This window comes from Neofelis nebulosa, chromosome 6 (assembly GCF_028018385.1).
Source record: "Neofelis nebulosa isolate mNeoNeb1 chromosome 6, mNeoNeb1.pri, whole genome shotgun sequence".
NCBI classification, from domain to species: Eukaryota; Metazoa; Chordata; class Mammalia; order Carnivora; family Felidae; genus Neofelis; species Neofelis nebulosa.
The window spans coordinates 45,774,793-45,798,242 of NC_080787.1; the positions used below are offsets into that span (position 1 = coordinate 45,774,793).

The 23,450-nt window shown below is 44.2% G+C and overlaps 1 protein-coding gene across 6 annotated transcripts in view; it reads left to right on the plus strand.

Moving 5' to 3' along the window:
* The first annotated feature begins 2,078 nt into the window (after positions 1-2,078).
* SPATS1 (spermatogenesis associated serine rich 1) overlaps positions 2,079-23,450 on the plus strand; it is a 28,815-nt gene continuing 7,443 nt past the window's right edge. For 2 of the 6 annotated variants that reach the window (XM_058734134.1, XM_058734131.1), the window contains exons 1-7: positions 2,079-2,150; positions 2,424-2,612; positions 10,583-10,718; positions 13,599-13,723; positions 15,857-16,018; positions 21,631-21,751; positions 22,574-22,636. In XM_058734134.1, coding sequence (XP_058590117.1) covers positions 2,486-2,612; positions 10,583-10,718; positions 13,599-13,723; positions 15,857-16,018; positions 21,631-21,751; positions 22,574-22,636 — 734 coding nt within the window. In that variant the 5' untranslated portion in view covers positions 2,079-2,150; positions 2,424-2,485. Of the gene's footprint in view, positions 2,216-2,423; positions 2,613-10,582; positions 10,719-13,598; positions 13,724-15,856; positions 16,019-21,630; positions 21,752-22,573; positions 22,637-23,450 lie in introns of all 6 variants that reach the window. The other 4 variants (XM_058734132.1, XM_058734133.1, XM_058734136.1 and 1 more) reach the window with 4 other exon arrangements.

Consider the following 23,450-nt stretch of genomic DNA (forward strand, 5'->3'; position numbering starts at 1 on the left):
AACCCTTTGAACCCCCTGCCCCTGGCACAGTGCCTGACACATAGAAGGTGCTTGGAGCTGTTTCCTGACCTGAACTGATGGTGAGGCTCTTTGAGGATTTGGGTGCTGGTAGTGTTAGCAGGTTCTGAGGCAATTAATGCGCGTTCTCTCTCTCTCTCTCTCTCTCTCTCTCTCTCTCTCTCTCTCTCTCATCTTTGCCAGGCCCCCTTGCCTACCACTGAAGGTTTTGGAAGGTGACTGTGTGTCAGCAATCCACTCAGCCCCCATTCTCTCAGCGCCCTCTTTGTCTGAGGCCCTGGAATGCCTCAGCCTGAAGGCAGCAGTAAAGATTCTCTGGCGCTATTTTCCATGGCCTGGTTTACACTGCCCTCTGCTGTGTGCTTACGGGATAAGCATGTTCAATGAGGGCTTGCGGTGACGTTTTCTTGACATTGGGAGAGGCTCCCCTCTATGGGCTGCTTACAATCCTGTTGGGGGGAGAGGTAGTGTTTAAGACCTCCTCCCCAATTTAGCTTGCAACTCCTGAGGCTTACCAAACACAAGAGGCTTTTTACCAATGTCCCTCACCACTCAGCCATCAGATAATGCCATCTTTCTAGGATTAGATTTCTTAGGCACTTTGCGTTTGGCCTTGGCCAAAAGGAACGGGGTAGAGTTTATTTGATACTATTCCCGGTCTGCCGTCTAGTTTTTTCTGAATCCCTGAGCACCTAATTCTTAGAGCTGCCCCAGCTGCTGTCAAGGGTCTGGCGGGGGGGGGGGGGGCGGTCACAGGAGGCACCTGAGCGGGGGGGGGGGGGGGGGGGGCGGTCACAGGAGGCACCTGAGCCAAGGGAGAACCAGCATGGACCCTCTCTGCCTGTAACCTTCTTACACCACCACCCTGCCCTCTGTCGGTTGTCCCTTCTCAGAGCTGATCCCAGTCAGTGAACACAAAATGGGGTCCTGCACGTCAGAGTGGGAAATTGGGGGCTATAGACCAGGCCACTCCCATTGACCTCACTATAGAACCTGCTAGAAATGTACACCAAAGCCCCAGCGGAGGTCCCCGCTGATGGCCAGCACAAGTCACCAGACATATGAATGAGAAAGCTCCAGCTACCTTCTGACTGCAACTGCATGAGACACCCCCACACATGAAGGGTTAGCCTAGCCAACCCCCAGAATCAGGGTTTAACAATCATGATGATGGTTGTTTAAAGCCACAGAGTTTGGGGATGGTTTGCTATCTAGCAATCGATATGCAGAAGAAGTGACTTAGGATTGTGGGATCCTGGGTATCAACGCTACTTTTATATGTTTTCCAAGATTTCTACAATGACTTCTTTTATAATTGGAAAAAAACTGTTATCAAAAATAAAAACATGGTCTAATTTTTCCCTCCACTTCACCAAGGGAGAAACCAGGTCTGAATTTGAATTGAGGGACGTAAGCCAGACTTGGAGAAAAATTTTCCATGCAAGATTAGTTAGATGCTGGAAAGAATTAGAGATACATTCGAGTTGGTATGAAGGAAAGAGTGGTCGATTTGGAGTGAGGAAACTTGGAAATGAATCCTAGTTTTTTCGGTGACCTTGAGCAAGTCCTTGCTCAAATTCGGCTTTCTATTTTGAAAAATGCAGCTGCTTAGGGAAGATAACATCCAGCAGGGCGCCTGGCCCAGAAAAGTGGTAGGTGATCCTGCCTAATCAGTGCCAATTATGAACAGGCATCTGCAGGCTTTGTGGACGGCCCATCCTTCACTGCCACCAGAGGCTACGGTTCCAATAATGACATCTGCCTGGAGAAAACCCACAACTCTTAAGAAAATTAAAAAAAAAAAAAAATCCAGAAACACTGAGCAGCTTTTCCGGGGGCCCTTGATGGCGCCGCCCCCACTAGCCAGGGCGAGTAGCCCTGCCCTTCGGGGGACCCCCGGCGCCTGAGGAGGGCGGGAGCGCCCCGGACGCGGAGGCAGGAGGACCGGGAGCGCGCCTGGCGGGACGCAGCGCGGCCGCGCGCGGCTGCGGCCGGTGTCCAGGCAACCCCCGGACGCGTCTCCGCGGGAGAAGCAGGTGGCCCCGCGGCCCTCCGGCCCTCCGGCCCTCCGGCCCTCCGCTCCGGTTCCTCGCCCGCCCGGCGCCCGGCAGTGGCAGTTCGGCTGCCAGTGGGTGCGTTGATCTCGCAGCCTCGCCGGAGGAGGCTTCCGCTGGGGGAAGGGGTGGAAGACCCGGAGGTGGAAAGGGAAGGAGCACCTTGGGCGGCGGGGCAGCGAGTGTGGGCGGCGGAGAGAACCCACGGGAACCCCGGGGGCATCCCGACCTGAGAAAAGCCCGAGGAGGGGGCGGGAGGGAAGTTCTGATTAAGATGCCACCCCTGCCCTCTTTGACTTTCAATGGCTTGTGGACTTTCTCTTTGCTTTCTTTGATGCCTTTCTTACAAAGGTCTTTTCTTTGTCTCCGGGTTGCTTTTCGTACTTAAAATCAACACATGCATAGATGAGTCCATGTACCCTGGAAAAGGTCCCCGGGACTGTTCTCTCCCCTCCATCTCCAGAGCGACCTGCAGCAGAGAGCTGGAGAAGGTTCAAGAGGGAGGAGACCCTGGCATGACCACGATGGAGAAGAGATACAGTTGAGTTGAAGAAATCAGAAGGGCTGGGTGTGGATTTGGTCGCCAGATCCAAGTATACCAGAGCCGGGAAGTTCAAACCACTTAAAGTGTACGGGGAGGCCAGTTTGCGGGCATATAAAAAGTAGTCTTTGAAAAGTAGCTTATGTCTCTTTTAACCCAAGATCTGATGAAGTGGATAGCAGCTCAAAGCAGAGATTCTCACAAATTAAGTCCTTGGATCTCATAACAGCCCAGAGGAATGTTACTAATGAGTAAAGAGAGCCAGGGGCGCCTGGGTGGCTCAGTCCATTGAACGTCAGACTCCTGATTTTGGCTCAGTTTATGATCTCACCATTAGTGGGATCAAGTCCCACATGGGGCTTGGGCCTGCTTGGGATTCTCTCTCTCCTCACTCTCTGCCCCTCCTCCGCTTGTGTACTCACTCTTTCTCTCTCAATCTCAAGATAAAAAAAAAAAAAAAAAAAAAAAAAAAGGGTCAGGGGAGCCAGAGTTTTGACCTGCCCAGTGCTACGGTCAATAAATGGTAAATCTGAGGATTAACCACAGTCTTCTGGCCCCCCAAACCTGTGTCCTTTAATTTTTTCTTTGCTCAAATATTACTAGATTTGTGGCACTATTTATTGGATGGGCAGCTCAGGCAAAAAGTATGAACATTTTAAGGAAAGGCTTAAATTAAAATAATGGATAGTGGCTCCTTAATTGGTTCTGAAGGCTGAGGAGGATGTTTGGGGGGCACACTGCCTCTAGAGAACAGAATCATGAAGCAGAACAGCCACAGTCTCTCAGAAAACCTTGGAATGAGTGTATGCCTAGGTTGGCCTTTATAGGTGAGTGGCCTGAATGCTGGAAAGAGGGAATGTTGTAGAATGTTCTGTCTGTGCCCCATCAGATCATAGCTTGGTCCTCGGCCCTTTGTGTTACAGATCTTCTGTCTCCTCGTTCTCCTTCACAAGTGCACAGAGAGCGGGGAGGTATGACTTACCATATGAATCTGTAAGCGGGGACCAGAAGAGCGGGAGTTGGAACCCAAAGTGCCCAATGTGGCTAGGTCAGCAAGAGAAAAAGGTTTGGGGATTCTAACTTTAAGCTCTAGGCTTTTCTGCAGTTCCCATGGTGAGCTCAGGTAACAGAGGGAGCTGCTGTTTTAAAGGTGGGGGAGAGGGCGTTCGTGTTTCTGAGTTAGGGGTACTGGAGGAGCACCAGAGTCTGAGATCCCCAGACCACATTAACCAGAGAGTCATGACTTCCTTTCCTGCTATGTAGGTGTGTCCGTTCAGGAGACCATATCTGGACTCAGCTTCACATGGAGTCCAGGGGTTTCGGGAAGGAAGGGGCTCCACAAACCAGTTGAACATGAATACAAAACTGTGGGTGTATATGCATTTTTCCAGCAAGGGGGGGGGGGCTGTTGTTTTCATTACTTTCCAGGGGAGTCTGTGATCTGAAGGGTTAAAAACCACAGCCCTAGACCCTTAGGCTGTTTGTGGAGCAGATAAGCAGGGGTGAGAAACTGAGTGGTTAAAAGGTAACCACATTAAGCTAACTTGGCTTGATGTATCATTTTCTCCCTGCCAGACCATGCTATTGTGTAAATCAGCTGTGATGACAAGTATGTGAAAGTTCCTTGGTTATGTAAGGTGTTATTCCTGCCTAAAGAAATGGAAATAATTAGCGTGGATTCCACAGATGGTACCAAAGAAACAGACTTTCTTCTAAACTCTCCATTTCCCCCTAAATTTCTTTCTAGTCACCAGAACCTTCTCTCGGTCCCTTCTGTTGAATCATCTTTTCTTATATCATTGTGTTTTGGCAACTTGTTAGAATTTCCCATCTTATGGCTTCCTGGACATTGAATTTGAATAACAATTATCATGCTAAATGATGACATTTTCAAGAAGCATGTGCCTTAGCTTCTTTGTATCATCTCAGCCTAGTGAGCTAGTGGGGGGGAGGTGTTGGGAGCTGGGCTGGAGAGGTAATTGACTTACTTGAAGTAACTGGATGTTACCTTTACACAAGGCGAGCATCAGTGTCAGAACAGAAGGGGTCAGACTTGCAATTCCAGCCTCTTCTACTGGAGGACACGTGGAGAGTCAGCCAGAGGCCACGTTTAAGTGTCTCTAGGCTGTAGAGGCTGAGTTACTTCTGGGAAGATCCTGTAGTCAGCTGGATTTGGAGGATGTGCCCTTTGCCTGTTTAGAAGAGAGACCGCTCTTCTTATGCTTGCCTGTCAGATAAGCTTTCCCTTTCAAAGCAGCCACAGGCCACTTTCTAGAGAGTTGCCAACACACAGCTTCTTAAGCAAACAAGGAAATATGCTAAATTTGTACATGTGATTTCACTGCTTGCTGCTCAGGGTGATATAGTATATTTAAATTTTGCCCCTAAAACAAACAAACAAACAAACAAACAAAAAAAACCAGTGTTTGTTTTGTAATGTCATCCATGGCAACCAGTTCTTGCTTTGGTGAACTCGTAAGTCCTCTAGTGGCAAATATACAATTAGAATGTTTACATGCTATGAAAAGGCAACCACTGTTAAAATCCAGGGGCAAAAATTATTATCAGTCAATGCTGTAATAACTCAGAGCTTACATATGATTATCAACCTAGAAGATATATCTGCTCTTGCTTTTGTCTTCTCTACATATGTGGATCCTTTCTGATTCCTTATAGATAAGGTTCATACTTTTTTCATAGCTATGTTTCTGGAAATAGAGGCACTGGATCAAAAGTGCACTTCTCACGGACTTTGGAGGATGCATATGGCCAAAGTGCGTTTTAGTAAGATGGAGACATTTCTACCAGCAATGTACAAGAACGCCATTCCTCTGACCTCTGCCAATCTTAGGTTTTTGCAGACTCCTAGCAAATACTGGTATTGTGTCTTTTTTTTTTTTTTTTTTAGTTTTTTTATGTTTATTTATTTTTGAGAGAGAGAGATAGAGAGATAGAGTGCAAGCAGGGGAGGGGCAGAGAGAGAGAGAGAGACAGAGACACAGATCTGAAGCAGGCTCCAGGCTCTGAGCTGTCAGCGCAGAGCCCTACGTGGGGCTCGAACTCAGAAATGGTGAGATCATGACCTGAGGCGAAGTTGGATGCTTAACCAACTGAGCCACCCAGGCGCCCCTGGTATTGTGGCTTAAATTCAGCTCTTTGATTATTAGGAAGGATGGATTTTTCCCCCCCCAAATGTATATTGGCTATTTGTGTGTGTGTGTGTGTGTGTGTGTGTGTTTAAAATTTTTTTAAATATTCATTTATTTTTGAGAGGCAAAGGGGGAAGGGGCAGAGAGAGAAGGAGACGGAATCCAAAGCAGGCTCCAGGCTCTGAGCTGTCAGCACAGAGCCCGATGCGGGGCTTGAACCCACAAACCCCAAGATCCTGACCTGAACCGAAGTCGGATGCTCAACCAACTGAGCCACCCAGGTGCCCCTGTGTGTGTTTAATTCATTACCTAATCATGTCTTTTGCCCATTTTTTCCTTGGGTATTTATTTTCATTTTATAAATTTATAAAAACTCACAATTTGGCATGACTACTAACTCTTTTTCTTGTTGTGTAAGCTATAAACTTTCCCCCAGTTTATAGTTTTCTGTGGAACTTTTAAATGGATATGTTTTCAAATCACGTATCTTTTCCTTTATTTTGCCTGTATTTGATATCTTTCTTAGAAATAACTTCCCCAGTCTAAGATTATGTAAACATTAAATTATCATTTTTTTCAGGTACATCTTTTATTTTAAATCTGATATTCAAATCTATCATTCATCTGGATTTATTTGGGGATTAATTAATTTTATTTTCATTCCAAATGATTAGTTGTTTCAGCAATATTTTTGAATAACCTATTCTTTCCCCACGACATGAAATGCCACGATTATATAAAGTTTTATTCTATCTACATTTTCTATTTTGTTCTCTTGATTAATCTGTTAGAGTCAGTGTCAGTACTATTTTGATTATGTGACATTAAACTACATTTTATAAATTATACTCTATAGCTCTGTCACCTTGAATAGGTTACTGGACATTTCTGACCCTCAAATTCTTTATGTGTAAGGTTATTTCTATTCCATTTGTGATTATGGTATTTCATTGCTAATACTGTTTACTTGTGTTAAAAATTGTTTTTTCTTGAACTTCACTTACCTATATTATTGGTACTTTCCACGAAGCCATACCAAAGTTCTGATAATCTTCTCTATTTCATTCATTTCTGCTTTTGTTTTTATAATATCCTTTTTTTTTAACCACGTTGGGAGGTTTATTCTTTTTTCCTTATTTTTTTTTGCATTGCAAGTGAGCTCATTAATTTTGGAATCTTTGTTTTTTAACCACCTGTCAGTTCTAAGATGGACATTTTTCAGCGTGTGAACATCTCTGAGGTTGGATTGGTCTTACCAGAGCTGTGGGCCCAGCAGCAGGTGTGAAGCAGTCTTTATAAGCTTTGCTGAATGAGCCCTGAATAATATAGAGGGTGTGTCTGTATCTTGGAAGAAAATTCCAGAGGCAATCGAGGAGCACTTATTTAAGAAGTGCTGCTGCATCACCCATGTTCTTGCTGCACTGAGGTCAATTTGGGTGGAAAATGTGGGCATCAGTGATTGAGTTGAAAAGTGATTCAGTAATCAGGCTTTTGAATGTAAGATTTAAGAAGGCCTTAACCAGGGGCCCCTCGGTTGACCGTCTGACGCTTGGTTTTGGCTCAGGTCGTGATCTCACGGTTTGTGGGATTGAGCCCTGCGTTGGGCTCTGCACTGACAGTGTGGGACCTGCTTGGGGTTCTCTCTCTCTCCCTCTCTCTCTCTGCCCCTCCCCTGCGTGCACGTGCACACTCTCTCTCTCTCTCAAAATAAATAAACTTTAAAAAAAAAAAAAAAAGAAGGCCGGGCACCTGGGTGGCTCAGTCGTTTAAGCTGTTAGTGGCTCAGGTGATGATCTCGCGGTTTGTGAGTTTGAGCCCCACGTCGGGCTCTGTGCTGACAGCTCAGAGCCTGGAGCCTGCATCTGATTCTCTGTCTCCCTTTCTCTCGGCCGCTCCCCTGCTCACGCTCTGTCTCTCTCGCGAAAACATATTAACATTAAAAAAAAAAAGGTCTGGGGCGCCTGGGTGGCGCAGTCGGTTGAGCGTCCGACTTCAGCCAGGTCACGATCTCGCGGTCCGTGAGTTCGAGCCCCGCGTCAGGCTCTGGGCTGATGGCTCGGAGCCTGGAGCCTGTTTCCGATTCTGTGTCTCCCTATCTCTCTGCCCCTCCCCCGTTCATGCTCTGTCTCTCTCTGTCCCAAAAATAAATTAAAAAAAAAAAAAAAAAAAAGGTCTTAACCAATTTATTTTGCTTATATTTTCCTTCTTTAAATATGCACATGAATGATGTGTATTTAAAATATACATCTAAGTAAGTCTGAAAGAATGCTTCAATAAATATATAATAAACATTCTAAGTGGTAGAGCATTCTCTCCTACTTTAATTGGCAACTTTTGTTCTTTGTGGTACATAAAATAATAATGTTATTACAGTTGCTGGTGTCTCATATTTGGTGGAATGCAGTAGGTGCATTTCGGGCTCTAGTTTCTACTTACCGCTTTATTTGAGTCCCACAAGTTTGATTTATAGTACGTATGTCATTGACCATTAAGCACCTCGTGATTCCCCTCACGATTTCTTCTTTTATGTGAAATATTTAGAAGTGTGGTTTGAGTTTCCAAGCTCATGGATGTTTTTGGCTGTCTTTTTATTATCGATCCCTAAAATTGTATTGCATTGTGGTCAGAGAGTGTGGTCTGTGTTACATTGGTTGACGCTACTTTTATGGTTTGTAGGTGGGTGGGTGGTTACGCCTTTGGCTACCGGGACCCTGTGCTCTCCTCTTCACAGCTCCCCTCCCCTGGGCTCCAGTCCATCCCTGCTACTCACACCTCAGGCAACCAGTTGACCCTTTCTGTACCTAGGGCTGTTGTAGGTGCTGTGGCATATTCCAGAATGGCTCCTCCCACACTTGGCCGGCTCTGAGAATCACCTGAGGTGCTTCTTTAACATTCTGACACCCGGGTCTTGCCCTGTAGGTCGGAGTTGGAGCTCTGGGATCTGAGTTTTGGATAAGTGCCCCAAGATGATTCTCATGACCGAGCAAATTAAAAATGTGGGTTCCCAGGCCTCACTTAGAGAGATTTGTGATGGGATATGAGAATTTGTATATTTTTTTATTTTTTTATTTTTTTAATTTTTTTTTTTCAACATTTTTTATTTATTTTTGGGACAGAGAGAGACAGAGCATGAACGGGGGAGGGGCAGAGAGAGAGGGAGACACAGAATCGGAAACAGGCTCCAGGCTCCGAGCCATCAGCCCAGAGCCTGACGCGGGGCTCGAACTCACGGACCGCGAGATCGTGACCTGGCTGAAGTCGGACACTTAACCGACTGCGCCACCCAGGCGCCCCGAATTTGTATATTTTTTTAATGTTTTATTTATTTTGGGAGGGGGAGGGGCAGAGAGAGGGAGACCCAGAATCCGAAGCAGGCTGCAGGCTCTGAGCTGTCAGCCCAGAACCCAACTTGGGGCTCGAACTCACAAACCGTGAGATCACGACCTGAGCTGAAGTCGGACACCTAACCGACTGAGCCACCCAGGTGCCCCGAGAATCTGTATTTTTAACAGGCCTCCCAGGTCATTCTGACGCAGGCAGTCTTTATGCCATACCCTGAACAACCTGAGAATGGGGATACTGGGAGGGGAGGGGAATGTACTCAAGAGTCACAGAAGTCTGACTCTTATTTTAATTTTTTAAAAGTTTATTTGTTTATTTATTTTGAGAGAGAGGAAGAGAGAGAATCCCAAGCAAGCTCCACACTGACAGCACAGAGCGTGATGCAGGGCTCAAAATAACGAACCGTGAGGTCATGACCTGAGCCAAAATCAAGAGTCGGATGCTTAACCGACTAAACCACCCAGGCGCCCCTTTTTGTAATTTTCTAATCACCGGAGGTAACGTTGTGTCTATTGGGCTAAAGTTATGCATAAAGAAATGCAATATCCATTCATCTTTTTTTTTAATGTTTTTATTTATTTTTGAGACAGAGAGAGACAGAGCATGAGCAGGGGAGGGGCAGAGAGAGGAAGACACAGAATCCGAAGCAGGCTCCAGGCTCTGAGCTGTCAGCACAGAGCCCAACCTCACGAACCCGTGAGATCATGACCTGAGCCGAAGTCAGACGCTTAACCGACTTAGCTACCCAGGTGCCCCTCTTGGAAGTTTCTGATGGCAGTTCTTTGGATTATTCATCAGTCTTTCTATGAATCAATCCTTTGGAAAATTGTATTGAGATGCTCAATATAACTTGATTCAGAGGTTATGTCTACCACTTAATTCAAAGTAGACAAACTCGGGAGGGACAAGTAGTGTAGCATTGTGGTTAGGATTTTTGACTTTAGCATCACAAGAACCATGATCAAATCTAGATCTAGATGTTTGCTTTCTGTGTGATCTTAGGCAAGTTGCTTAACCATCTGTGCTTTGGTCTCCTCATCAGTAAAACGGAAGGATAAGCAATGCTTATGTCTGTGGGGTATTATGGGAATTAAATGGGATAATGTGTGTAAGATGTTAACACCATCCCCAATACACAATAAATGCTCAATAAACATTATTTTAAAAAAATGTTTATTTACTTTTGAGAGAGAGAGAGAGAGAGAGAGAGAGAGTGGGAGAGAGGCAGAGACAGAGGGGGACATAGGATCTGAAGCTGGCTCTGTGCTGACAGCAGAGAGCCCAATGTGGGGTTCAAACTCACCAACCGTGATATCATGACCTGAGCCAAAGTCGGATGCTCAACCAAGCCACCCAGGTGCCCCTAAACGTTAGTTTTTTTGTTTTCTTTTTTTAAAATAATTTTTGTAATCCAGGGGACACGATGGAGGGGTAGATATTTCGTTTCATTAACGAACTCCAATGGTGATGTGTTGCAGGTGATTTTCTGGAATCTAAGGGGTGCTTTGCTGGCACAACATCCTCTGGAAGAAAGGTCAGCCCCTCATCTTCTGCTGAAACATGTCCTAGTGTGAGTGAGCCTCCAGTCCCCGGCAAAGTGTCCGTTCACCTAGAGTAAGTAAGAGGCCAGTACAGTCCATACTGTTGGTGTAAATTCTGACTGGGAAGCCAACAGTCTAAGAGGTAGAATGACATGTTTGGCAAGAGCCTAGATTCTGGAGCCAGACTGTCTAGGTTTAAACCCCAGGTCTGCCAACTTCATCTGTGTGAACTTGGGAAAATCACTTTACCTCCCTGGGACTCAGTTTTTTATCTACAAAGCGGAGATAATACTTCATAGGATGGTTTTGAGGATTAAAGGAGGTAATGCATGGAAAGTGATCGCAAGACTCTCTGGCACACAATACATGTTATATGCATGCTTGTCATTATCAGATGTAAAAGCAAGCGAAACTAAGCTGTTTTTGTTTTTAATGTTTTAAAATTTCATTTTAGAGAGCGAGTGGGGAGAGGGGCAGAGGGAGAGAGAGAATCCTAAGCAGGCTTCGTGCCTAGTACAAAGCCCGACGCAGGGCTCGATCCCACAACCTGGGATCATGACCTGAGCCGAAATCAAGAGTCAGCCACTCAGTGGACTGAGCCACTCAGGTGCCCCCTATTTCCTTTTCAAATGGAAATGATTATATGGGTCCTGCCTACATCGCAGGATTATTAGAAGGGAGCAAAGAAGACCAGTGTCGTGACGTTGCTTTGAAGCCCTTCAACCGGGAGAGCGATGTGATGTCGTGAAAAAACATCCCATGATTTGATAACTGATAACTATACCTGAAGACCAAAGCCATCTGTTAACTGTAAAGCTACTCAAACAAGAAGTGATTGCTTTTACCGCTGAAAATAGTTTGTTGTAGGTTTTGGTTTTGGTTTTTTGTTTTTAATGGCCAGGAACTTTGCGAAACACGATGCTCTGTTATTACAACCATTGCAGCTTAGGTTTGTTTTTTGGTTAGTTCTTCCTCTTCCCTTTATCTTTGTTGATTTTTAATTTCCATTTAATGGTTTTATTGAACGTGCATATCTTTTGGTAGCAGTTTTTGTGGAAACGTAATTCACATACTGTGTAATTCATCCTTTCAAAGTGTGCAGTTCAGTGGTTTTTAGTGTAGTGAACAGAGCTGTGCAACCATTACCACAATCAATTTTAGAACATTTTCATCACCTCAAAAAGAAGCTCTTGAGCAGTCACCCCCACCGTGGCCCCTACTCTACCTGCCCCTCCCCGCCCCCCCCCCCCCCCCGGCCCTAGACAGCCACTAATCTACTTTTTATCTCTGGACATTTTATATAAATGGAATATGTGGTCTTCGGTGTCTGGCTCCTTTCATTTAGAATCATTAAAAAAAATTTTTTTAAATGTTTATTTATTTTTGAGAGACAGAGCACAAGCAGAGGAGGGGCAGAGAGAGAGGGAGACACAGAATCCGAAGCACAGGCTCTGAGCTGTCAGCACGGAGCCCAACACGAGGTTCAAACCCACAAACTGTGAGATCACGACCTGAGCCAAAGTTGGTCACTCAATAGACTGAGCCACCCAGGAGCCCCTAGCATCGTATTTTTTTTTTTTTCTTTCTTTTCTGCGGCACAAGAACCCGGCCGCGCGTATTTTTAAGTTTCATCTAGGTTTCAACATGTATCAGCACATCATTCCTTTTTTTAAAAAATTTTTTTTTTAACGTTTATTTTTGAGACAGGGAGAGACAGAGCATGAACGGGGGAGGGTCAGAGAGAGAGTGGGAGACACAGAATCTGAAACAGGCTCCAGGCTCTGAGCTGTCAGCACAGAGCCCGACGAGGGGCTTGAACTCACAGACCGTGAGATCATGACCTGAGCCGAAGTCGGATGCTCAACCTACTGAGCCACCCAGGCGCCCCACATCATTCCTTTTTTTAAAAAAATTAGGGTGAAATATATATTAACATAACATTTGCCATTTTATCCACTTTTACCCATTGGCATTAATTAGCTTTCTGTGTTGTGCAACCATGACTGCTATTTTTTAAACATTTTCATCAGCCCAAACAGAAATGCTGTACCCGTTAGGCGATAATTTCTCCCAGACCTCGGTACTCTGATCCACCCTAATCCGCTAACCTAATCTACTTTCTGTCTCTCTGAATTTACCTGTTTAGATATTTTGTGGAAGGAGAGTCATATAATACTTGTCCTTTTGTGTTTGGCCTAGTTCATTTAACACAATATTTCTTTTTTTTTTAATTTTTTTAATTTTTTTAATTTTTTTTATTTTTCAACGTTTTTTATTTATTTTTGGGACAGAGAGACAGAGCATGAACGGGGGAGGGTCAGAGAGAGAGGGAGACACAGAATCGGAAACAGGCTCCAGGCTCCGAGCCATCAGCCCAGAGCCTGACGCGGGGCTCGAACTCACGGACCGCGAGATGGTGACCTGGCTGAAGTCGGACGCTTAACCGACTGCGCCACCCAGGCGCCCCTAACACAATATTTCAAGTTTCATTTGTGTCGTAGCATGTGTCAGAACTTTCTTCCGTTCTATGGCTGAATCATATTCCATTGTATGTCAGCGCTACACTCATCCACTCATCTGTCAGTGAACATTTGGGTGGTTTCCACTGCATGGCTAACGTGAGTCACACTGCGAAGAACATTCATTTACAAGTGTCTAAGTCCCTGTTTTCCATTCTTTGGGGTATGTGCCTAGGAGTGGAGTTGCTGGGTTATACGGTAATTCTATATTTAACTTTTTGAGGAACCACCACACTGTTTTTAAGGACGCACCTTTGGGCTCTGTTTCAGCCCCCTCAAATTGTAAGTAAGTAAATGATATGTTATGGACGTTTATGGAGGGGTAGGCTTAGTTGACGCACATGAGCGTAATTCTAGCGTAAGATACATAAAATCAGATTCTAACTACCAATTTAAACACATAGAAGATTCTAATCCTTCTGCCTCCTTTCCAGCTCTGCTACAGATTTGGATCTGAAATCCTCCTCCGCACATTCTGATCAGTCCTCTGAAACCTCATTCCCTGAAGTCCCCAAGGATAAATATCCCAAGGAATTCAGCCTGCTTAAGTTGCAGACAAGTGAGTACGTCCTAGCCTCCCCTCTGCGTGCCTCCATACCCAGGGCTTTCCAGAAGTCTGCTGTACTGTTGGGCACAGTTCACTGAAGACTCACGAAGTGCCAGGCATTTGACACGTTTTCTTTCTTCCTTCCTTTCTCTCTTTCTTTCTTTCTTTCTAATTTTATTTTTTAACATTTACATCCAAATTAGTTAGCATCTAGTGCAACAAGGATTTCAGGAGTAGATTCCTTAGTGCCCCTTACCCATTTAGCCCATCCCCTCTCCCACAACCCCTCCAGTAACTCTCAGTTTGTTCTCCATATTTAGGAGTCTCTTCTGTTTTGTTCCCCTCCTTGTTTTTCTATTATTTTTGTTTCCCTTCCCTTATGTTCCTCTGTTTTGTCTCTTAAAGTCCTCATATGAGTGAAGTCATATGATATTTGTCTTTCTCTGACTGACTAATTTCACTTAGCATCATACCCTCCAGTTCCATCCACGTAGTTGCAAATGGCAAGATTTCATTCTTTTTGATTGCTGAGTAATGCTCCATTGTATATATATGCCACATCTTCTTTGTCCATTCATCCATCGATGGACATTTGGGCTCTTTCCATACTTTGGCTATTGTCGATAGTGCTGCTATAAACATGGGGTGCACGTGTCCCTTCGAAACAGCACACCTGTATCCCGTGGATAAATGCCTAGTAGTGCAATTGCTGGGTCGTATGGTAGTTCTATTTTTAGTTTTTTGAGGAACCTCCATACTGTTTCCCAGAGTGGCTGCACCAGCTTGCATTCCCAGACAGGTTTTCTAATTCTCGCAGCAGCTCTGCTGGGGAGCTGTCATGATATGTTTTCCCAAACTGACATGGCTTTATATAAAAACCATAAAAGTATCATAGCAAAGTATTAAAATAATAAAGGAGTATATAAGGTAGAGTATAGAAACCCCTTCCCCAGTGTTCTCCAATGTATCCCCCATGGGCCCCGTAGCCATGAGGAATTTTGAAGCGTGTATGTGCTGGTATGTATGTACTTATCTATACATGGGTTGGAGTATACAACCATATTTTCACTAGTGGAAAATAGTATACAAACTATTTTCACTCAGAGCAAATAGATCATGGACCTCTTTCTGTGTCAATACGTATACATCTAGGTGGCTAATATAGGCCTACCCATTTAACACCCCAGGCAACTGAGGCACGGAGAGATTTAGTCACTCGTACAAGACCACCTGGCTGGGAAGTACAGTGATGGGATTAGACTCCAGGCTCACCTGCCCCCAGAGCCTGTGTTCTTTCTTGGCCACCACAGAGCCCAAGTGTTTCTCAAACAACCCTAGAGCTGTTAGAGGATCTCTCATTGTTTAAAACCACTTTAGCCATTTTGTAGGAAAAGTATTGAGCGAGGAAACAAAGCCCTGAGAGGTCCGGCGACTTGCCTGAGGTCTCGCGACGGCCTTTCTCATTTGCCAGAGTTGCACATCTACATTTCCCAGAGTCACTCTAGTGCACGCGTGTCCCATCGTTGCTGCCAACACTGTGGTCCATCCACTAAGTTGCCGTGGTTGGCCCAGCCCTTCCCTGGTTGATGGGCATTCTGTTCTTCCTACCCACTCATCAGAGCGAAGGCTGGATCATAGGTGCTTGTACAACTGTCTCTTAGCTTCCCATTCCAGACATCGCTTCCAACCATAAAGGTGGCTTTATTTTTGGAGGAGAGGGTAAAAAGGAAAAAAAAAAAAAGAGGCCTCTTAGATACCTATCTCCCCACTTCCCCTCTTTTTTTTTTTTTTTAAATGTTTATTTTTGAGAGAGAGAGAGAGCAAGCACGAGCAGGGGAGGGGCAGAGGATCCGAAGCGGGTTCTGCACTGCAAGCAGAGCCCGATGTGGGGCTTGAACTCATGAACCGTGAGATCATGACCTGACTGAAGCCTGACACTTAGCCGGCTGAGCCACCCAGGTGCCCATTCCCTTCCTCTCGTGCTGAGTCCCCCAGAGGTTAACGCTGCCCTTGATGTAGAACCAAGGAATTAAACATGTTGATAAAGGCTGTACAGTCAGAGAACGCCTGGGACAACTTTCTGTCATTTAATTGCATTATGAGACCGGGAGCGGAGCTGATGGAAGGATTTCTGATGTCTTGCAGAGGATGGGCACCGTCCTGAATGGACATTTTACCCGAGGTTTAGCAGCAATATCCACACCTACCACGTTGGAAAGCAGTGCTTCTTTAACGGGGTCTTCCTCGGCAACAGGAGGTCTCTATCAGAGAGAATGGTGGACAAGTGCTTTGGGAGGAAGAAGTATGGTAATGTTTTCCTCCTGGACCTTGACTGTGCGATGTCTGAAAATACTTGAGTTGTTGTTCTGCCAGGCCAACATTCCATGGCTGGTGTCAGCCCTTGGGGGTCACCATGTTACTGTAGGGCGGCCAGGAAGATAGGAAAGTGAAGGGGATGTTTGGCAGTTCTTTTTGGCAAAGAACTGACAACATATGCTGATCCACATTTTTGTTTTTCTCTGCATTTCATAAAATGCTAATGTGACATTTAAGTCATCAGACAAGTTCTCTCAGATACTTATTAATAGAAACCTTCATTCAAGTCGGAAGAAAATAATTTGTTTCAATTAGATGCTGCCCATGATATGTACTTAAATTATACATTATATTCTTCAAAAGGAAAATAGCCCATAAACCTTAGCCTGAAGTGCATTGTTATTTCATACCTTATTAAAGGTAATTTGAGATGAGTGTGTGTATATACTTATATAGTTTGTTACTTGGTGAGTTCTCTGTCCCAACCTACCCATAATTTATGGAAAGATCCTAGTGTTGCTGAGTTCCAATGGATCATTATAGCACATTCTTCCATAGAAATACCCATACAGGAGGCAGCCCTTGCTTCGTGGATGAATAGGATTGCTGTAGCAGGAATACAAAGAGGAAGAAATAGAAAGTTTTCATTTTTGAGGTTTAAAATAGACTTTTTTTGTTTATTCTGCTTTAGAGAGAGAGAGCACGCCAGCGGGGGAGAGAGGGGCGGGGGGGGGAGAGAGAGAGTCTCAAACAGGCTCCATGCTCGGCGCGGAGAACACAGGGTTCGATCTCACAACCTGAACCGAAATCAAGAGTAGGACTGAGCCACCCAGGTGCCCCTAAAATGGACTTTTAAACTCATTGCACAGGCAAATAGTTTTAAGTGTTTATTTATTTTTGAGACAGAGAGAGAGAGAGAGAGAGAGAGAGCACATGTGAGTGGGGAAGTTGGGAAGGGGCAGAGAGAGGGGGACAGGGTATCTGAAGCGGGCTCTGTGCTGACTGCAGAGAGCTCAATGCGGGGCTCGAACTCGGGAACCTGAGCGGAAGTCAGTCGCTTAAGCAACTGAACCCCCCAGGTGCCCCCAGAGATAAAGTTTTAAAGATCAAGGCTTTTGTCTGGATAGAGAATATATAAGAAGCCATACTAGAGGAGGTGGGAGAGTTGTCACTGAGGTGGGTGTTTTGAGGAGTCCTGTATCCTGCTCAGTTCCTGGGACCAAAATCTAGTCGGTGATCAGATGTGACTCTAGCTGGGGCTTCTGCCTCAGACTGTGGTTGGGGAACCTCAGCGTAGTGATAGCTATGGGCAATGTCTGGGCAGAAAGCCAGATGCGGGGTCTCACCCACCCAGGAGACGTGGGTAATAGCTGCATTCTTGTGCCCCGTGAGGACTGTGGAGGCCGGGACACATAGAAAGAATGAAAGAAAGAGAGCAAGCCAGGAGAGCTCCATAGCTCTCACGACCAAAACGGCAGGAGGCCACCGTGTGAGGCTCTGTGGACCATCAAGCCAGGGGTCATAAGAACGACTTTATGTCTCACCTGATGCATTGTGGAGCGGGCTGACTTCCTGAGGATCAGACTAGATGACACATTTTAGCAGACAACAGAAATAGATACCAACCTACAGAGAGTAGCAGAGATAAGATGAGGGTCAGACACCAGGGTGGTTCACAGACAGTGATCCAGGACCCAAAGGCTTATACAGAAGCCTTGATATCACATAAGCTTGTTGTGCACATGCTTACTCCCCACCCCCAACTGAGTTGCAGCCATAGGGTAGAATAGGAAAGATTTATTTAACTGGTTTAAACATGAAAGAGCAGAGAAAGACCAAGAAGGGACTAAGTTTAGCTGTATAGTACTTAGGAACGTTCTCAGCCACGGTCAGACAAAAGCCAAACTGTCAGAGGCTTAAATCATAAGACATTTATTACATACTTAATGAGAAGCTTTGGAATCCAGGTGGTCTATATTGTCCGATTGCCCAGTGATGTCACCAAAGATATAGCTCTTTTTTTTTTTTATTAAGTATATTTATTTATTTTGAGAGAGAGCGAAAGAGCAAGCAGGGGAGGGGCAGAGAGAAAGGGAGAGAGAGAATGTCAAGCAGGCTCTGCATTGTCAGCACAGAGTCCGACGCAGGGCTTGAACTCACGAACCGTGAGATCATGGTCTGAGCCGAAATCAAGAGTTGGATGCTTGACGGACTGAGCCGCCCAGGCGCCCCAAAGATAATAGGCTCATTTTGTGTTTATGTGCTGCTATTCTTAGTTGTGTTGGATTTTTGTCTTCACACTTGTCATCTTATGGTCACAAGAGAACTGTTGCAGTTCCAAACATCACGTCTATATTTCAAAACATGAAAAAGAGGAATCTCTCTTGTTGCCTTCCCTTTTTAGAATGAGGGAAAAATTTTCCCATATGGTCCTTAGGAGACTTCCTTCCACTCATGTCTCACTGACTAGAACTGGGCCAGTGGCAAGTATTTATCAAAAATAAATGGTATTATCGTGATGACTCAAGTCCTGACCCTAATCCATCACTTCCCTCCTAACTCAAACATTATCCTGAATTTTGTTTATTATTATTTTTAAAATTTTTAAAGTTCATTTATTTTAGACAGAGACAGACAGACAGAGACAGAGTGTGAGCTGAGCAGGGGTCAAGAGAGAGGGGGACACAGAATCTGAAGCGGGCTCCAGGCTCTGAGCTGTCAGCACAGAGCCCGACACGGGGCTCAAACCCACGAACTGTGAGATCATGACCTGAGCTGAAGTCCGGTGAGCTACTGGGTGAGCCACCCAGGCACCCCTGAATTTTGTTTATTATTATTTCCCTTCCATCCTTCCTTCATTTGTTTCTTCTGTCTTTTTATGGTTTTTATACATACTGAATACATGCAAAGGAATATTTATGAAGTATTTATTGAATATATAGAATAAAGTATCACAATCACTTGTGTTTTTGTTTAAATTTCTAATTTATTTTTGAGAGAGAGAGACAGAGCATGAGCCAGGGTGGGGGGGGGGCAGAGAAAGAGGGGAGACACAGAATCGGAAGCAGGCTCTAGGCTCTGAGCTATCAACACAGAGCCTGACTCGGGGCTTGAACACACAAACTGTGAGATCATGACCTGAGCCAAAGCTGGATGGCTAACCGACTGAGCCACCCAGGTGCCCCTCACTTGTGTTTTTTTTTTAATGTTTATTTATTTTTGAGAGGGAGAGAGAGAGAGAGAGAGAGAGCAAGTAGGGGAGGGGCAGAGAGAGAGGGAGACAGAGGACCCAAAAGGGGCTCTGTGCTGACAGCAGAGAGCATAGAGTACTGTCTTTATATTTGAAGCTACTTATAGGCCCCTCCCTGAATATGACATCTTTCCTCCCCCAACTCCACAGGTAACTCCAATTCCACCTTTATTACAAAGAAAAACTTTTTATGGGGGACATTTTCAAACATTTGCCAAAGTAAAGAGAAGACCATACTGTTTCCTGATGTACCCATCACTTAGTTTCAACAATTATCACCTGTGGCTAGTCTTATTTAATTTTTATCCCCCTCCCCCAGGGATTATTATTATTATTTTTTTTCAACATTTTTTATTTTTATTTTTGGGACAGAGAGAGACAGAGCATGAACGGGGAGGGGCAGAGAGAGAGGGGGACACAGAATCGGAAACAGGCTCCAGGCTCCGAGCCATCAGCCCAGAGCCTGACGCGGGGCTCGAACTCACGGACAGCGAGAGCGTGACCTGGCTGAAGTCGGACGTTTAACCGACTGCGCCACCCAGGCGCCCCCCCTAGGGATTATTTTCAAGCAAGTTCCAGACATCAGATAATTACATCCGTATATGTTTTTGTGTATACCTCTAATAGACAAGGATTATTTTTATTAAATGGCCGCAATACCATTTTCATATCTTAAAAAAACTAACAATAATTCCTTAATATCACCAAATATTGTCAGTGTTCAAATAGTCAATTGCCTCACAAATGCCACAATTTAAAAATATTTAGAGTTTGAATCAGGGTCCAAAAAAGGTCCACACTTAACAATTAATTAAAATGTCTTTAAAATCTCTTTTTAATACATAGGTCTTCCTCCTCTTTTTTTCTTGCAATTTATTTGGTGAAGAAAGTAGGTTATTTATCCTATAAAGTTTGCCACAGTCAGGATTTTGCTGATTACATCTTGGTACCATTTAACAGGTTTCTCTGTCCTGTGCATTACTTGTACACTTATAGTTGGATATACAGGCTCGATTCGTTTTAGTGTGACTAGTTCTTGGGTAATGTGCAGTGACTTCCTTAAACCTCCAATACAATGGTCTCTTTTCCATTTTTTCTCTTCCTTGATCTCTTGCAGCATTTAATATTTTTAAGCTTGGCACTGGACATTTCTTTGTTATTCTCTTCTCCCTCGTTACTTCTTGGACAAGACGGAGAGGCAGCATTTATGACTGCCAGTCAGCTTCCATTATGAACTGAAATTCAACACATTTATTATAGAAAAAATCCAATCAAAATGTATTTCATTAAGAGTTAACTCTGATGGGCGCCTGGGTGGCGCAGTCGGTTAAGCGTCCGACTTCAGCCAGGTCACGATCTCGCGGTCCGTGAGTTCGAGCCCCGCGTCAGGCTCTGGGCTGATGGCTCGGAGCCTGGAGCCTGTTTCCGACTCTGTGTCTCCCTCTCTCTCTGCCCCTCCCCCGTTCATGCTCTGTCTCTCTCTCTGTCCCAAAAATAAATAAAAAACGTTGAAAAAAAAATTAAAAAAAAAAAGAGTTAACTCTGATGATCAGCTATGATTCGGCCATTGGTGGAGTTCCTTAAAGGCCTAATTTGTTGTCATGGAAGAAGAACAAAATGTTGTCTATGGTTATAGGTTATAGGGAAATTGACCTGAAACTGATTTTTCTCTTCTGTAGCTCTTCCTCATTAGCTAATTCCCTTCTGAGATCTAGTCAGAGAGGCAGAGCCCAATTATAGTTGCTCCTTAAGATTCATAGGGCACAGGGATTCAAAGTACACCAATGCTCAAATTTTAAGCAGAGTTCTCGCTCTTCCTTTGCAGATACCTTTGATTCACTTCTTATATTATCTATCTTGCTATCTATATATATATTTATTTTTGTTTAAGGGTCAACTATAGTTATTTTTTTTAATGTTTATTTATTTATTTTGAGAGAGAGAGAGAGAAGGGGAATCCCAAGCAGGCTCCAAGCCCAGCACAGAGCCCAATGTGGGGCTCCTTCTCATGAACCGTGAGCCGAAATCAAGAGTCGGACACTTAACCAACTGAACCACCCAAGTGCCCCTCATTTTAAACCAAAACATCCTGCCTGCACCTAAGCTACTGTTCTTTCTGGGGGTGGGGGTAATTGGGACACTTTCTGGAACAATGTCCCAAACACAGTGTTTCTCAAAACACTTTTATCTTCATATTCGCCAGGCAAGATGATCACGAACAGAACTTTAGGAAGCCTCTATGTACTTCATAATACAACATGAAATTATCCTGTTTCCGTTGTCATATGGATAGAGCATTATCTGTAGATTACCTTCAGTCCCTTTTATGATCTTGTTTTTAAATATTTCACAGATATTGATCCTAGGAATGGAATACCAAAGTTAACTCCAGGAGATAACCCATATATGTACCCAGAACAGAGTAAAGGCTTCCACAAAGCAGGCTCAACTCTCCCACCAGTGAATTTCTCAATGTAAGTGTATGTGAATAGCAGGGTTAGTTAATTATAAAGGAATTGTAGCTCTCTGTACTATATATGTTATATTTCATAAGGAGTAGACTCCAACAAAACATGGTTGCTGAAAATTCCTTAAAAAGTTAATCTCTAGTTTCTTAGTGTCTACACACATGTGCGTGTGCAATTGAACTTATACACAGGATCTTGACTACAAAAAGGTGGTTGTTAATTTTGTCACTATTGTTGTTACCACAAATCTGAGGACTTTTCGGTTTCATACTGAATCAGATTATTAGTGTTTACTGTTTGGATTGATGTACACTTGGAACTAAACTTAGGCCAAAGCGATTCAGAAGAGGATCATTAAGTTAAAAGAAAAATAGTTGGTGTATTATATTAATATTTTAAAAAATCAATTATGTTTGGTTTACTGATGTTTAATAAAAAGTATAATAAGAATTATGACCTTTATAGTTGTGAAGCCCATAGGTGGCCATTAAACCAGAAAATAAGACATATTCTTCTTTTAAAAAAAATTTTTTTACATGTATTTATTTTTGATAGATAGGAAGAGACAGAGCACAAGCGGGGGAGGGGCAGAGGGAGAAGGAGACACAGAATCCGAGGCAGGCTCCAGGCTCTGAGCTGTCAGCACAGAGCCTGACGCGGGGCTCGAATTCACGAACTGCGAGATCATGACCTGAGCCGAAGCTGGACGCCCAACTAACTGGGCCACCCAGGGGTCTCAAGACATCTTCTTTAACACAAAGATGTTTCTATCGATCTCTCTGCTGTAGATGCCATACCAATTTTATGGTTGCCTTTTCTGTTTTTCAGAGTGCCTTATGAAAAGAAATTTGATACATTTATTCCACTTGAGCCTCTTCCACAAATTCCTATGTGAGTTCTCTCACCATGTTTTATATTATCCAAGTTTTATTAAGTTATCAGCTATTTATTATTTTCTCCTATGGACGAACTCATAGACACCCAACACAGAAGGACCTTTAGAATCTGAGCTGGCGGGTGGGGCAGTTTGTATGGAGCGTTTTTAGTGAGACACTTGGAGGGCAAGTGCTGTGCAGTCTATCAGCTGGGCAGTCCATGTCTTCACCCCATATGATGGACAGCCCGCTGGATGCCATGTGTTACAGTAGGTATGCACTAATGGACGTTTATATGGAGAAAAAAGGCAGGGTCCCTGATTTTTAAAACCTAAGAGTTGTCAGAAAAGAAGGACATGCTTAAATGAGTCCAGCCAGGGAGGATGGTTAGAGTTTGAAGAGGCAGAGAAAAAGCTGTCAGAATATTCTCGCACTAGAGGGAAGTATCATTCCTCTGATGTCATACTTTAAGTTCAGGTCCTTTCTGAACCTCATCTAGTTGCCCAAGGAGGGTTTAGACCTAGAAAAAGATACGTGTCAGTATAAAAAATTTCGCTTTCTAATACAAAACAGTTTCATATAAACATAGATAGAGTGGGCAAGTGACCCACAGTCTGACCCACTGGAGTCCAGCTGGGAAACCAAACCCTGGAGCTCAGTGGAAATAAAAAGCCTTTTATTCCAAACTTGGGAGCTTTAATACTTTCATTATATGGCATTATTACATGAAGCAGATAATTAGGGCCTCTCATGTCTGTACTGTATACATAAAAACTTTTTTTTTTTAACGTTTATTTTTGAGAGAGACAGAGTGTGAGTGGGGGAGGGGC